This window comes from Poecilia mexicana, unplaced genomic scaffold (genome assembly GCF_051168715.1).
Source record: "Poecilia mexicana isolate PSO_F unplaced genomic scaffold, ASM5116871v1 scaffold_3, whole genome shotgun sequence".
Classification (NCBI taxonomy): Eukaryota; Metazoa; Chordata; class Actinopteri; order Cyprinodontiformes; family Poeciliidae; genus Poecilia; species Poecilia mexicana.
The window spans coordinates 25511154-25528290 of NW_028263372.1; the positions used below are offsets into that span (position 1 = coordinate 25511154).

At 36.2% G+C, this 17137-nt stretch overlaps 3 protein-coding genes across 4 annotated transcripts; 1 reads left to right on the forward strand and 2 right to left on the reverse strand.

The window, feature by feature from the left end:
* Positions 1 to 551: 551 nt before the first annotated feature.
* Positions 552 to 2711, forward strand: LOC148160241 (phospholipase A2 inhibitor gamma subunit B-like). Its single transcript, XM_088004631.1, has 4 exons — positions 552 to 597; positions 818 to 937; positions 1019 to 1162; positions 2290 to 2711. The coding sequence occupies exons 1-4, from the start codon at positions 552 to 554 to the stop codon at positions 2709 to 2711; spliced, it is 732 nt and encodes a 243-aa protein (XP_087860757.1).
* Positions 2712 to 6020: 3309 nt separating this feature from the next.
* Positions 6021 to 7664, reverse strand: LOC106905726 (anionic trypsin-2-like). Of its 2 annotated transcripts, none has more exons than XM_088004663.1 (6): positions 7570 to 7664; positions 7171 to 7357; positions 6903 to 7085; positions 6528 to 6589; positions 6301 to 6428; positions 6021 to 6207 (listed from the first exon to the last, which is right to left on the reverse strand). In XM_088004663.1, exons 1-6 carry the CDS (start codon positions 7607 to 7609, stop codon positions 6058 to 6060), a joined length of 750 nt encoding a protein of 249 aa, XP_087860789.1. In that variant the 5' UTR covers positions 7610 to 7664; the 3' UTR covers positions 6021 to 6057. The 2 variants fall into 2 exon arrangements, with proteins under 2 accessions (XP_087860789.1, XP_087860788.1); XM_088004662.1 differs by having other exon boundaries at positions 6903 to 7088.
* Positions 7665 to 14224: 6560 nt separating this feature from the next.
* Positions 14225 to 15979, reverse strand: LOC106905725 (serine protease 1-like). The gene is made up of 6 exons (XM_088004632.1): positions 15940 to 15979; positions 15526 to 15718; positions 15259 to 15444; positions 14900 to 14961; positions 14678 to 14802; positions 14225 to 14584 (listed from the first exon to the last, which is right to left on the reverse strand). The coding sequence occupies exons 1-6, from the start codon at positions 15977 to 15979 to the stop codon at positions 14435 to 14437; spliced, it is 756 nt and encodes a 251-aa protein (XP_087860758.1). The 3' UTR covers positions 14225 to 14434.
* Positions 15980 to 17137: the final 1158 nt, after the last annotated feature.

Genomic DNA, 17137 nt, shown 5'->3' on the forward strand with positions numbered 1-17137 from the left:
ATACATGTTGGATAAGAGTGAACGACCACGTCAAAACAAAAAGAAAAAAAGGGAGGACAAGTAGGCTATGCTTACTTTACTTTGACAACCCTAGCATGATGTGATGTGGAATTCATTGTGTTTCGGTTCAATTAAAAAATAAAAAAGGCGACCTAAAGACACAATTCTGACAGATCATCATTAGAGCAGGTGTTTAAATTATCTAATTAACCACCGCTGTTAGATTAGCTAATAGCAGCGTAGCTAATCTACCAGCTGTCTTTTAATAATCACAAAATACACGTCAAGCCTAAAAACAGAATTCTGTAAAGGACTTAATGTTCTGCTCTTTGTAATATTTGCGCATTTTGAATTGTCGCGAAAGGGTGTTGTCAGTTTCTATGGCAACGCGTGTGCAGCGCAACCGTCAGAAAACAAACAAACGTTAGAATCGGCTTGGTTAGAGGAGGCGTAAAGCTGAGAGTAAAGCCCATCCCTGGTAAAAACAGAACAACTTTCAATCTATTTTTTCAACGGAGACAATTCTAAGTCACTTATAATTCACCAGCAAAATGTTCCTCTTCGCTTTGGTGCTTGGAGTGCTGTTTCTACCGGAAGGCAAGTTTTTGATTGCGGTTAATATTATTGTAACGTTAAATTTAGTGTGATTTCATTAAACTTAATTTTTCTTTCATTAAAAAACTACATTAATAATCTAATTTTTTTTCCCGCACTGATTGTGCTGATGTGACTCCGCCATTTTTTGTTGTCTTAAGAATAGGATTTTGTTATTTCATTTTCATACTTTAAAAGTGCATTCTCTCTTTGTTTTAATTAGTTGACAACCTGCAATGTTATGAATGTTTGGCGAAGCCCAATAAAAATTGCAACGAGAGTAAAGCTTACTGCCACTCATATGACACTCATTGTGTATCATCAACACAAGTCGAAATTAAAGGTACGTCTTCGTCTGGTTTCCTGTAATTGCTTATGAGTTTGGCACTGCCTCACTTTAAAATTTGTTTTATTTGACTGTTAGATGGCAGAGTCTTTTCTGTTTGGAACGTCAAACACTGCATGAAGGCTCCATGGTGTGTTGAAACCTCCATCCACTACGGAAATTACAGAGAAGTGAGAAATGCCACTTGCTGCAAAGAAGACCTATGCAACACTCGAATACCTGGTAATTAATTCCCTTATTATATTTGTCAATACTTTGCACAACTTGAATTTACAGTACTCACAAACTTTTTGCTTCTTAAAATGTAGAACATTTAAAATGTAGAACATTTTAAGCCATCCTCTGAACGATCGCTGGCAATGTTCACCAAACATTGAAATTAAACGCCATTAAACCCTCAGCGAACATTTGCAGTGTATATATATATATATATATATATATATATATATATATACACAAAATAGGTCTGTGGAAATGCTAATATGGCGACAATTTTCATTGGAATTCAAGGTTTTCTTGTTAAACAATCGTCTTTCTATGGAGATTAATTCAGTCTTGCAAAAAATTGGGAAATTGATGACAACCACTTAAAACACTTTGTAAAGAATTTATTGATTTTACAGTATTAACATTAAAGAATACCAAGACAAAATTTGATTTTTAAAAAGGATATTTATTCTACTATAGAAGACACGAATAAACCCCTCCTTAAAACAAAATATGTTACAGTATCAATTTTAATACAGTAGGTTTTCAGAAAAGACATTCACAATAATAATAATAATCAGAATGTGATACCAATAAATATGGAAACCTGTAAACTATTAAACAAGGTGGATCGCATCGGTTTCAAATGAAATACAGAAGCGTTGTTTCTGTTATAGGACAGCAGAAAACCGAACAGTGGCCTCACTCTTCAGACTATATATAGTCTTTTAGATCTAAATAAAAGTACTTCTTCTCACCTCTCGGACATATAACCATAATTTGAATGTAGAGGGCAGATTTGGCCTGTGGTCTGGCCGGTCGTGGTCAGGCCACCATGACAACCACGTGTCATGATGAGCTATCAGTCATGATTCCACATCCCATCCTAAAACGGGGCCAAAAGTTTGAATCTGAAAAATAAAGAATAATCTGAAACTGAAAAAGTCTTTAATCTGAAAAGTAGCTTTGACCTTTTTTTTGTTTCAATTTTTTTGCTTCAAATCTTTTTTTTATTTCAAACTTTTCATGCAGTTTCAATTCTTTTTTCCCCCAGATATTTTAGGAGAAATAAATTATTGACAAAAACAAAAATATATAATTCTGCATTGATTTTCAATAGAATAACCATCTCTGCCTCTTAGATTACATGTCCGGTGCAAATGGAAAGAAGTGTTACACGTGTGAGGGAGAAAACTGCAGGAAAACTCTTAACTGTGAAGGGGATGAAGACTTCTGTTTCACATATTCAGGTAAGAGCCCAATAGTGTTGCATGCTTCATATTTATCCTCAGAAGACCAGATCCAAACCTGCTACTCATATGGTGACTTTATCTTCATTTTCTCAATGAATGTAGGAAGAGATAATATGACGATGGGATGTATCTCCAAGCAGATGTGCCCAGGCCCCCCACATTCACAGGGGGATCCAACCTACGAAAAAATGATGAAGTGCTGCCAGGGCGACTACTGCAACAGCGTCAGTAGAGTCAGTCCCGCCCTGCTCCTTTTGATGCCGCTGTTGTTTTCTAACTTATTGCTGGCAAGTTTAAATTTTTATCCATAATTCATTTAATAAATCAGCTTTTTCTTTGAGCTGACTTCCTATGAATTTTGGAAGTTTAGATGTAGCAAAATGTCATAACAACATCCCCAACATTTCCTTGTTGTTGCATGCTAAACAAAAATCTTCCTGAATAAACACGCAAGATGAGAAATTCTGTGTCCAGTACCTTGCTTATTCTCAGTATTTATTTTTTGAAACAACAAAATTAGCAAAAAATGTATCTTGTGAAAATTTAACATTGAATCAAAATGTGCCAGGTATAAATGCAGAGCTTTGAAGTAAAAAAAAAAGTATTACTGTACTTAATTATACTTTTCAGGTATCTGTACTGAAATAAATAAAATTAAAAAGGACGTTTTGAAGGTGTTACAAACCTAGTTGACCCCCTACTGCACTCTTTTTTGCTTCTCAAGACTAAAAACCTTTGTTTGGAATATTCTGTGAAATAAGAACAAATACTAAATATGTTGTCCATTACTTTAATGCACAAAATGTACTGTTTTTGTTAAAAATAAAGTCAAGCCAAGTACATTTAAATGTAACAAATCTGTTTTACCTGTTTCATGAGTCAATTGATGAACTTTGAAACATTTTCAGAAACCATCTTTTCAATTTAAATGATTTTTTTAAGAAACAGTTTTTTATGTTATGTGATGAAACTGTTCTTTGTTCATAACAGTGGTAACATTATATCCAAACACTATAAGAAAAAAGAAATTGTTAAACACTTCTGAGATCAAGAGAGTATTGTTTTAGTCTTTAATTGTAAGTTAATTTAATGTTTATTTTGTAATAATTAAGGCTGATTTATGCAGGATTTTCCTTTTTCCTTCTTCCTTGTTTACAGTGTGACTTAATGATGAAATGTGTTAAACTGGTACTTATTTCACCTGTAGGTTGTGTTTTCTGGCTAAAAACTTTCACCTGTTGTTTCTCGTCACTGGTAAGAACTTCGTATATGCGTCACATGTAGATGAAGTAAAGATGGACACAATGAGATTCTGATTATGATGGACTGATTTGCTATGGAACCAAGACAAAATGACCTAAATATAGATTGAATTAAACAGAGGATTCATATTTATGAAACCTTTTATTTGTTCAACCACACTTAAATAACATTCAACCTGTAGAGACTCACACAGAGAGAGAAGCAGCAGTTAGATGAATTTATTGGACCGAGAATTTGGCGCTCGGACACCGGCGGAAGACGTGCGTGCTGAGAATCGCAGCGAGCTTGAATGATCGGCTCGACCGAAGCTCAGGTAGGTCTTCCCCCGGGCCCAGTACGATGAAGCCCCGCTTTGAGGCTTGTGTTGGTTTGCTGAAAACCACGTGACTGGCAACAAACGATGCCTCGCATCACCTGGGTTGTGACTGCTTCATTTTGCATGTCGGTTTTCAAAATGAAAACGAGATGAGCCGTGCTGCATCATGGGTTGTTGTAGGTCAGCATCAGAGGAGAATATTTGTCTTAAACAATATCTGAAATAAAAGGAACGCTGACCAACATATTTAATGTTTATTACTAATGGCACTCATCAAAATGTAATGTTTGTTACTGGTTTTCTGAATTGTCATTTATGATTTTATGATGTAAATCTCTTTGAACTGCATTGTTCCTGAAATGTGCTACATAATTAAACTTTATTGTCTGAAATGGCAAGACGAAAATCTCTGACATATCAGAATACTTTGAGCTGATCAGTGACAATAAAATTCTTCCTAAATAAAATATAATTTACCCCTCCGCCTCCCAATTTCTCACCTTCTGGAAATTTCCACTATTTGTAGTCTGATCAGCAAAGATATATCAGTCTTGCACAGCAGAAACAGATTTAATGCAGTTGAAAGACTAAAATTCAATATGTAGCTAAATATAAGGGATCAGAGCCAATTAGAAATCCAAGAAAAAGCGAACGCCCCAACAGGCACTGCACTCCCAAGATAATAAAACATCAAATGTTTTTACTGTCAAATCCGTCTATGACACAAAAGAAAACCCAACAAAACCACGGACTTTCAACATATACCAGAATTAGATTGGCTACAAATCATTTTAATAATTAAAACATATGACAATTAAATATGGTTTCATTGATTCTCCTGTTACTGAACATGAGTTTGATTAAAACTTTGCGACAATATTTAGTAGTTGTTGGAAGTATCCAACTGAGTGACAAGGCTGTTACAGTTTCACCAGAAGATGTCACTAGTGAGCAATGAATGAAGCATTGAGTAATGAACCTTTTTGCAAAGCAGCTTCATGGATCTTCATTTGCCCATCACTACTATCTGCAGCAGCATCTCCTACCTAGGCTGGTGAGTAGCAGCCATGTAAGCAACATGGCTGGCTGACGTACAGCTGGTCATGTGACCCTAAAACCATGCGATAATTGACAGTGCTTGGTTTATTTTTGTGTTAAAGAAATTAAGGAAAAGAGGATTTTATTTTAAAATAAATCTTTAAATAAAAGTGAATCTAACAAAAACGGAAACAATTATGCTGGTTAAAGTTCTAAAGAACTAAATCAGGAATAGTAACTCCAGAGCTGTAAAGTTTAGATGCTTCATGTTCATTTCTGATGTAAAATAAAGACGAAATGACAGGTATTTTTCTCGAACCTTCATTAAAGAACCACAGACAACGTATATGAATTTTATGGCCAAGCATTTGCAAAAGGAAAAGACTTGCAAACTGCTCCTCCGAGTCGTTCACAGAGCGTTCTGCCCTCTCTCTGCTAGAGCAGGCCTTTTTTTTGGGAGAAAACAAAAGTCAGAAAAGATAAACAATAAAACAGATGGCAAGCTCTATCTAATACACAGGTCACCAAGCTCTTTCCCTTGAGTGGAATCTGGAGGGAACAATCAGTTTTCAGATTCTACACAGCAATCAAAAAAGTTTTAGCACAGTACGTCATTACCGATTAACAGACTAAATGTTTATTGATTAGCATTAGACTGAATATGAATAAAACACAAAAAATCTCTAACACAAAACTGAATAAATAAATTACTTCTGGTGTTTCTCTTCATGTGATTTAAAACTCATGTTTTTAGACTCATTTCAGGGAAAATATCAACTGAAGAAACTGAACCATGAATGTAATGACAATCAGCCAGGAAATGTTTCTTTTCATGCATTTATTGATTTATTTTTCATTTCTCAGGTGAAGAGAAAACTCCATTAGGGAGGTGAAGATCAGGTGAGAAAGAAAACAAAAAAACCCCAATTTATTTATTCTAATTCTACAAACATGTGGATCAAACTGATGAAGATACAATTAAAAAATTATATGCGAGAGGAAATTTGATGAGAACATTTTATTTCATGGTAGTTTATGTTTTATTGAATCCCAGTTCTGTATCTTATCCAGTCCAGGTATCTACACACATCCATGATCATAGGTGGTCTCTGACATGCGAAATCTGAGTGACCAAAAGAAATCACACCATAAATCATGCCGTTGTGCATCACTGCTCCACCAGCGTCGCCCTGTAGGAAAATTTAAATCAATATATGTATTTATGTTGTAAAACAGAAAAGTCTTCTAATCGCTGCAGAGAGATATTGAAGAAACAAACTTACATAGCATATATCCTTGTTTGGTGCTCCAGCATAGAATATATGCCCATATGTCGGATGGATTTGGGAAACCTCAACAACATTCATGTCGACACACTGAAGATGTATTGGAATAGGAGCACCGGGGGATACTGTAGAGAAACATGAGAATCATAAACATGTTCTTCACTTGACCTTCTCTGTAGTAACAGAAAAAGATTTTATTATCATAACTTCAATATTTCTCTCACATCGCTCATTATCGGGGCCGGTTGTCGTTGTTCCCTCTCCTGCCAGCTGAACAACATCGCCTCTAAAACACAATAAGAATAAAATGTAAAAATACAAGATAACAATGTAAAAAAATAATGAAGAACAATGACGGAACATAAAATGAATCCATGAAGGACTTCATCCACTGACACAGGAGTGTCCACCTCCAGTCCTCAGTGACGGTGTCCTGCGTCCTTTACATGTGTCTCTGGTCCAACACACCTGAGCTAAACGGGTTCTGGTTCTGCTGGTGGCCTGATTACCTGACTCAGGTGTGCTGAAGCAGAGGCAGCAGGACTGGAGGAGTGGAGACAGAAAACCTGCAGTCATGTTACGATCAGAGAAAGACTTACTCTTTAAGACGATATAGGCAGTCTGGTAGCTGAGCAACTGGAACATCTGTTACTGGTGTCTGAAGCTTCAGCAACATGATGTCATGCTGGAGGCCGCCGTGAGTACAAGTCACAGGTTTGTCTTGGATTACCTGAATCTGCTGCCAAGCAGTCCATGGATGAACTTTTAACGTTGCTACTTTACTCCTGCAGAAAAGGTTAAATTATAATGAACTTACAGAAAACCTGATCATCTGCAGATAAAACTGTCTTCATGTCTCTTTCCTACCATCCTCGGATCCAGCAGTGAGCTGCAGTCAGGATCCACTCAGGGTGGATCAGAGATCCTCCACAGAGGATTTTTGCTTCACCCTTGCTGCTCTCCAGCCGAACATGATGAAGACGCTCCGTGTCATCACAGTTTAGACCTCCAATGATTCTCTTCTGCCGAGAAACACCTGAGTTCACTGAAACACCTGAAGAAGAGAAAGGAGGACTTTACTCAGAAACCAGGTGCAAACATGGCTGCAGGAACAGAAAGAGGATAAACAGTTAAAGATTGAAAAGCATCACAGTTTATATGCAAAGAAGTTTCAGTCTGAAACAGAATCAGAGGGAAGTTTGAGAGTCACAGAGAGCAGCAGCCTCCCAGGAACCAGTGGACGTGTCTCCAGTGTCTCCGACTCACCCAGCCCCAGCAGCAGCAGCAGAACCTTCAGCAGAGCCATTGCTGGTCCAGCTTCCTGTGAATGTCTGCAGTCCTGCAGCAGCTTTTAAACTCTGTTCACAACTTCCTGCTGGAAAGAGAACCACCAATCACAGGACAGACACCGATCTGTCCAATCACAGGACACCGAGCTGTCCAATCACAGGACAGACACCGATCTGCACCGTCATCTGCATACAGAGGAACTTTAACAAAGAAACTTGAAAAAAGTTATTGTTCCATTGACAGATTTAAATAACCAAACATTTCCCCCTATTATAACTTAATCAGCCACTGAAACAAGACATTTTTCATCAATATTAAGGAATTGACTCAAAACAACTTCTCTATTTTGCTGCCAAGTTACTTGTAAGTTATTTTTAGCTTATCTTAAGTGAACTGATAAATTTGAACTAGAAAATAAACTAAAAATTGGTTGATGTTTTTTATAAAAGAAAAACCTGGTTTCCAATCGACAAGAATTCACATCTGCCTTTTCTCCAGAAAGCAAAATCATTTTGTTTATTGATGAGCTGTGAAAATGATCAGCTTTAGAAACACAAAATGGTTGGCTTCTTTTATTTTGAAAAGAACAATTTTACAGTGCTGGGTGGTGAAGAGCATTTGCATTTGTTGTAAATGCAAATAAAAATTGAAACTCAGAAATTCACCCAATTAAATGACACATTTAAAAGAAAAGAATGGCAAAATTTTAACATATGTGATTCTTTTTATTAAAGACAGACCTCTTTCATCTCCCATGAGTTTTCTTGAGTGATTTGATACATTTATGAACACAAGAGGCTGAACGGCAGCACCAAGTGTCAAAGTGACACATTTTATTAGCAAAAGGCTCAAACTGTGCCACATTTAAAATAATTAGAGACGTGATTATATATTCATCTGCTAATCGAAGAAAATAAAAGATCCGTTATGTGGAAAAAGTTAGTTTGGTATAAAGTGGAGCTAATGTAGCACTATTGAAGTACAGAAGGACTAGATGGAATAAATGAGAAGACTAAATTCGTCTACTGGAGCAGTTGTCAGTAATCAATAAAAACAATGCAAAAGAACTGCTTTCAATACCATGTATCTTGAGAAAATTAAAGTGAACAATACAAGACAAACATACATAAAACCCAAAATAAATACAAAATAAATATACACAGTACTGTGGCAGATCCTTCATACATTTGTGCACAACTGGTCCTAAACTTCCCCGCTGGTCAGCACAATGTCTGACCGACACACATTCAGAAGTCCATGGTTGGATTATCCAGATATTTAAGATGACAATGTCCCAGCACAAGTTGTTCGGATGAAGAGATGAGTAATGGATTGTGTGCCTGAATGGTGAGATGGAGGGGGAAATGATACAGACCGTCAACCTCCTACCAGACCAGTATGGAGTGATTCTTAGGTTCTCCTGGCCCCAGCCAGTTTTCAGAAGCTCGCCATCCTTTAACCCTAAAAAGGGTCACCTGGCCTGTATTAAAATAAACAGGACCAGTAAATTTTCAGCCTGCTAGTTAACTAGACTTTTTTCAGTTACATACAGAAATAAATGCAATAAATCTAATCTTTCAGACCAAATAAAGATAAACATTCATCTCATTATCTTAAACATGTAGATCTTAAGAAGTTAGATCATACAACAGTTAATGATCACAATTAGCATTGGCTACCACCAACATGCTAAAACAAACAAAACAACATTGTGTTCACTACTCACCAATTCTATCAATAGTTGAGTGCATGACAGTTTCATGTCTCCAAACTCACCGGATTCTCAGTTCTACATGATTTTTATATTAAAAGGTTAAAAAGTGCATAACAAGCAAAGGGATGAACTGACTGAAAACACCAACCTGCAGCTCCTTTGTCTCCAGCTCTCCCCCTCACACCTGACTGGGGAAAGCTGGAGCAAGCCTAAATAATTACCTCAGGTGTGTCGAATGCACTGTGTGACTGACTGTCACTCTAACCAATGGGGCAGCAAGGCGGGACTGAGGGCAGTTTTTTTCCTACCCCGGGTTACACTAACAAAGTTCAAGTTAAGGACAAACATCAATACAATAATAGAAAAAAAGCCCTGATGCCACATTGTGACAAACAAAACAATTGATGTAACTAAAATGTGTTTCGTAAAAGAAACTATGAAACTTATGATTTTATACACAAGAAATACAAGAAATTCAAAAGGAACATTCTGTTATGGACAAAAGGACTCTTTGTCTTTTCTCTGTTTTATCTGTGCACACGTACACAGCTACAGGCTGAACATGTTTGAATTCAAAGGGCTCGGCACGTTTGTGGAGTTTGTCACAAAAGATTAAAAACTATTAATATTGCTAATGGTTTGGAACCAGTCCAGTTTATTTAGAGATAAAGCAAATATGATCTGTCTCTCAAGAAACAACATAGGGGATATGTTATGCATTTATCCCATGGTAAATCCAATCAAATCAAATCCAATCAAATCAAATCCAATCAAACCAAATATTATTTGATTAGGACATTTCAGCAGCAAGGCATTTCAAAGTGCTTTACATCATATCAAACACAAAAACACAAAGTCATGTAACATAGACTCAACAATCAAAACATTACATCAAGTCAAGTGCCATTGCTTTTTTTGTATACAACAGCAATTAAGTTTTTTAGTTTAAGTTCTTGGGTATTAGCAGCAAACAAGATGGGCCAGGATACAGGAAGGAGGACATGAGACTTCCACTTTAACTGGTGATGTAAACTGCTTTATTTTTGCCTTGACACTCAGTGTTTCTAGCAGTATGTAATAACAAATAAATTGCCATTCAGCTAAATATATTACAGCAATAGGGATCCAACTAATAAAAATCAAAGATATCTAATAAGAAAAAACTCAACTGTCCATCAGTCAATCAATCACATTTTATTTGTACAGCACATTTCAGCAGGAAAGCATTTCGAAGTGCTTCACATCATTAAACACAAAAACACAGAGTAATGTAACATTAAATAAACAATCAAAAACATTAAAATTCCCGCTGAGGCGAAGTCCTTCAAAATGGCAGGGGAAAAAACAGCATTGTTTTATACAAATCCACAATATTAATCAAATAACTAAGTTTACATAAGATTACATCATTTGATGTAATTGACCTCAGTGAAACACTATGAGCACAAACAGCCTTTGGCTCAAATTATCATAAGAGGTCTTTGGCGCCATCATGTGGCCATATGAAGAAATGTGTTGAGCCATACCCAGCGTGGATCCACTCTTCATTCATTGTTTTATTTAACCAAACTTTCGCCAGACACAGAGAAACACGCACAGTATTTTGAAAGTCTTACTTTGGAAGAAATTGATCTGTATTTTTTTTTTCTTTTGTCTGATTTTGTTATTTTTAAATTATGTTATTTATATTAATTATTCTAATTATCTGTCCTTAAAATACCAAAATTTCTACTTAGCAATACATTTTGATCCATCTGATAATAATGTAATTCTTCCTTGCATTCCAACTGCAGCAGACAGGAGACATAAAAGTTCTGTTGTAGATTTAATTCAAAATCAAACTTACAAAAAACAAAGAGCAAGGAACAAAAATAAACCCAAACCAGAGACATGAAGAGACCAAGTGGAAACCAGGGAGAAGGGATGAGGAGCAGTGGCCTGGAGTAACAAAACGAATCGGCGAGTAACAGTCTGAGATTTGACTAATTAGAGACGTGATTATATATTCATCTGCTAATAAAAAAACCATCTGTTTTATGTGGCTTAAAGTTAGTTTGGTGTAAAGTGGAGCTAATATGCTAACAAAGTTCAAGTAAAGGACAAACATTAATTCAAAAAATTTTTTAAAAAGCCCTGATTCTACATTGTGAAAAACAAAAAGACTAATGTAACTAATATGTCCTTTGTAAAAGAAACTATGAATCTTGTGATTTTATACACAAGAAATGTTACAATAAATTCATAAGGAACACTCTGTTATGGACAAAGGGACTCTTTGTCTTTTCTCTGTTTTATCTGCTCTCGTACACGACTACAGGCTGACACAACCACAACATTTAAGACTGACGACAGTCACACATAAACAAAAACTGATGAAGGCAGGAAACACATTGGAGAGGAAGCAGAATGAGGAGAAAATAAAGCAGAACTCGCTCTACAATCTTCACTTGGTGTCTCCCCTAAGATGAGCTGAGTGGAGCTCAGCTGGACGGTGAATCTGCTCTGTATCTGATCCATTTGGGTGACGTGGAAACATTTGATGATTTTCTGCATTAAAGCCTGTTTTATATTTAACCAAAGCTCATTATTTCTCAATGTAATGACAGTGAAACTGGTGAACAGACCTGGGTGGTGCACAGAGAGGAAAATGGGTGAACTGCAACTTGGTTAGTGACTCTGACAAACTTTATTCATGCAACATGTCTTTATCAATACCAAGATGTGAAATTGTTCATTTTAAAATGGTGATTTATAAACTCTGTGTTCATCTGCCCATTTTATCAAGATTTGACAAAAATACAGATTTTAAAAAGAACACATAATCAATTATTTACATTTTACATATAATTGCAACATTGTTTTTAAAAAAATTCGAAAGACTTGAAATTCAAAGTTTCATACTTGAGACTTGACTCAGGATGTAAGGATAAAGACTTGAGATTTTCAAAACACTGACTTGGTCCTACTGCTGTAATACAATAATCTTGAACATGTTGTGTTAGTCGTTGACCTGTAGTGGGCTGCTGCATGAATGTGACTTAAACATAGGGTGTATTAAAACCTCTTATTTGTTTTACTGTCTGTAGCCTTGCTGTAGGATTCTTTACAATATGCACATGAAATCATATTTCATTAAATATGTCAGATATTCAAAGGCCCCTATAGAAATGGTTGAATTGTAACACACTCATGAATAAAGGGTTACAAAGAAGCCAAGATAAAGGTTTGTTTTAATGTGCCCTGGTAATGTAATGTAAATGATTTGTTAAGCTGCTAATAGAAAATTAGCTTGATAGCGACCAGGATTGGTCCAGTCCAACAGCCAAACATTTATGATCGGGTCTTTGTGTTTGTGTGAAACTGAGTTTAAACTTTAAATGAGTTGATTCTCATGATTGGCTCTGTATATTTCTGAGGTATTTTGGCTTCAAAATGTCGTATTTCATAACAATAATTAAAACTTCTCAATGTTTGACATTGTCAAGCAAAATGTTTTCCATCAGACTATATAAGTGCTTCATTGATGAACTGCTCTGTGCTTTAGATATGTTGTTTGCTGCTGAGTAAAATCATGTTTTACATAAACTTCTAAGTTATGTGAAGCTTCTGTTAAAGTCATTTGAAGGCACAGAATCAGTCCAGTTCCGGTACCGGCCCACATTCTCAGGGGATAAAGACTCACCTGGTATAAATTACATTTTTAGCTATTGGACTAACACTTAAGAGAAATGAATTAAATCAAAGAATGTCATCAATATGTGTGTAGGGCTGCACCGGTTGCAGTTTTCTGGCCGATCCCTGGTTACCGATCTTCAAAAAGCCTGACCTTCCCATTTTGATTTTGGTTGATATTAATTGTTTTGGGGTTTTTTTGTCTTAAATATACCAAGAAAGTCACTGAGTTGTCAACAGTGGGATGAATATTGTTAACTGTAAATGTGGAGACCTGACCTGGTGGACCGGTCTGTCGGTCAAACCTCTCATTGTAGAGCAGAAAAGGACAGAGACTGATTTTTAAACATTTGCTGACGAAGATAAGATTAGATGGGTTTCACATGTAAGTATCAGCAGATCACAATCCCCCAAAATTATGGAAATCGGCGCTCAGAAATCAACTGGTTGATAAGTTCAGATAAGGTCAATCAGTTGGCCAATAAATGTATCCTATTATACAAGTATATAATGTAAACAACACTGACAGAGATGCAATAAGTTTATAGCAGGTGTGTGAATAATCTAATGATCAGACTGCTGATTGCAGCCAGTCCACATTGTTAGCAGGACTAGAGGGCCCCAAAACCACATTTCGTTTTGGGCCCCATGGGGGAAGATGTTTAGAGACCTGGTGTCTAAACATCATAGAAGAAGAGGCTCTAAGAAAACTCTTTTTATAACTTTATGACCTTATAAAAAGTGCTAAGATTAAAATTTAACTGCAAAATATTTCCTATCATTTTTATGGTACATTTGTGTCAAACAGAAGATATCATTAATTTGTTTTGCATCTTTTAAAAGATTTTCGTAAAACTTCTTTCATTGAAGATTTTGACTTTTAAATTGTTTTTAATTTAACTTTGGGTTTCCTTTGTGTCATTAAACGTGATGTATTATTAAGTTGTTAGGATTTTATTATTTAATAGTTGCTTTATGTGACTTCTGTTTCATCATTTTTGTGCACAGCTCTTTGGTCGTGGAGTTTAAAGTTCTCTAGAACTAAATCAGGAATAGAAACTCCAGAGCTGCATAGTTTAGATGCTCATGTTCATTTCTGATGTAAAATAAAGACAAAACTGAATAAATAAATTACTTCTGGTGTTCCTCTTCATGTGATTTAAAACTCATGCTTTTAGACTCATTTCAGGGACAATATCAACTGAACAAACTGAACCATGAATATAAAGACAATCAGCCAGGAAATGTTTCTTTTTCATGCATTTATTGATTTATTTTTTCATTTCTCAGGTGAAGAGAAAACTCCATTAGGGAGGTGAAGATCAGGTGAGAAAAAAACAAAACAATTAATTTATTCTAATTCTACAAACGTGGATCAAACTGATGAAGATACAATTATAAAATTACATGTTAGAGGAAATTTGTTGAGAATTTTATTTCATGGTAGTTTGTGTTTTATTGAATTCCAGTTTTTTGTTTTATCCACGCCATGTATTCACACACATCAATGACTGCAGCTGGTCTCTGACATGCGGAGTGTGGGTGACCAAGAGTAATCACACCATAAATCATGTCGTTGTGCATCGCTGCTCCACCATAGTCAGCCTGTGGAAAAAGTCACAGCAATATATTTCTTTATGTTGCAAAACAGAAAAAACTTCTAATCACTGCAGAGAGATATTGAAGAAACAAACTTACATAACATACATACTTTATGGGTGCGTCAACATAGAATACATGGCCAAATATCGGGATATAACCGGAAAACTTAACAACTTTCATGTTGACACACTGAAGATGTGATGGAGTAGCAGAACCGATCGCTGTAGAGAAACATGAGAATCATAACCATGTTCTTCACTTGACCTTCTCTGTAGAAACAGAAAGATTTTATTGCAATAACTTCAATATTTCTCTCACTTTGCTGCTTAATATGTGCGGTTCTCATTGGTCCCTCTCCTGCCAGTTGAACAGTATCACCTCTAAAACACAAGAAAAATACAAGATAACAATGTAGAAAATTAATTATGAATAACAATGAAAGAACATAAAATGAATCCATGAAGGACTTCATCCACTGACACAGGAGTGTACAGTCCTCAGTGACGGTGTCCTGCGTCCTTTACATGTGTCTTTGGTCCAACACACCTGAGCTAAACAGGTTCTGGTTCTGCTGGTGCCCTGATTACCTGACTCAGGTGTGCTGAAGCAGAGGCAGCAGGACTGGAGGAGTGGAGACAGAAAACCTGAAGTCATGTTATAATCAGAGAAAGACTTACAGTTTAAGACGATTGTTGCAGTCTGGCAGCCGAGCAAGTGGGACACCTGATACTGGTGTCTCAAGCTTCAGCAACATGATGCCATGGTGTTGGTCGCCGTGAGAATACATCTCAGGAGCTTGTCGGATTACCTGACTCTGCTCCCCAGCAGTCGATGGATGAATTCTTAACTTTACTACGTTAGTCCTGCAGAAAAGATTAGATTATAACGAACAGACAGAAAACCTGATCATCTGCAGGTGAACTGTCTTCATGTCTTTTTCCTACCATCCTGGCGAAAACTTCCAGCAGTGAGCCGCAGTCAGGATCCACTGAGAGTGGATCAGAGATCCTCCACAGCCAAACTTTCTATTACCTCTCTTGAACTCCAGCCGAACATAATAAAGACGCTCTCTGTCATCACAGTTTCGACCTCCAATGATTCTCTTCTGCCGAGAAACACCTGAGTTCACTGAAACACCTGAAGAAGAAAAAGGAGGACTTTACTCAGAAATCAGGTGCAAACATGGCTGCAGGAACAGAAAGAGGATAAACAGTTAAAGATTGAAAAGCATCACAGTTTTTATGCAAAGAAGTTTCAGTCTGAAACAGAATCAGAGGGAAGTTTGAGAGTCACAGAGAGCAGCAGCCTCCCTGCAACCAGTGGACGTGTCTCCAGTGTCCCCAGTGTTTCCAACTCACCCAGCCCCAGCAGCAGCAGCAGAACCTTCAGCAGAGCCATTGCTGGTCCAGCTTTGTGTGAATGTCTGCAGTCCTGCAGCAGCTTTTAAACTCTGTTCACAACTTCCTGCTGGACAGGAAGCCACCAATCACAGGACAGACACTAATCTGTGCTGTCATCTGCATACAGAGGAATTTTAACATCTCATCGTTGTAAAGAAACTTGAAAAAAGTTTATTTCACTAATAACCAAACATTTCCCCCTATTATAACGTAAATAATCAGCCAATGAAACAGGAAATTTTTCATCAATATTAAGGAATTGACTCAAAACAATCAACTTCTCTATTTTGCTGCCAAGTTACTTGTAAGTTATTTTTACCTTACCTTAAGTGAACTGATAAATATGAACTGGAAAATAAACTAAAAATAATTGTTTATAAAAGAAAAAACTGTTTGGTTTCCAATCGACAAGAATTCACATCTGCCTTTTCTCCAGAAAGCAAAATCATTTTGTTTATCGATGAGCTGTGAAAATGATCAACTTTAGAAACACAAAATGGTTGGCTTCTTTTATTTTGAAAAGAACAATTTTACAGTGCTGGGTGGTGAAGAGCATTTGCATTTGTTGTAAATGCAAAGTAGAACAAAAAATTAAAACTCACAGAAATTCACCCAATTAAATGAAAAATATTCAGATTTTTAAAACACATTTAAAAGAAAAGAATGGCAAAATTTTAACATATGTGATTCTTTTTATTAAAGAGACAGACCTCTTTCATCTCCCATGACTCTTTTCTTTTACAGTTTTTCTTGAGTGATTTGATACATTTATGAACACAGGAGGCTGAGTAGCAGCACTAAGTGTCAAAGTGACACATTTTATTAGCAAAAGGCTCAAACTGTGCCACAACATTTAAAATAATTAGAGACGTGATTATATATTCATCTGCTAATCGAAGAAAATAAAAGATCTGTTTTATGTGGAAAAAGTTAGTTTGGTATAAAGTGGAGCTAATGTGCTAACAAAGTTCAAGTTAAGGACAAACATCAATACAATAAAAAAAAGCCCTGATGCCACATTGTGAAAAACAAAACGATTGATGTAACTAAAATGTGCTTCGTAAAAGAAACTATGAATTTTATAGACAAGAAATGTTACAAGAAAATCAGGAGGAACATTCTGTTATGGACAAAAGGACTCTGTCTTTTCTCTGTT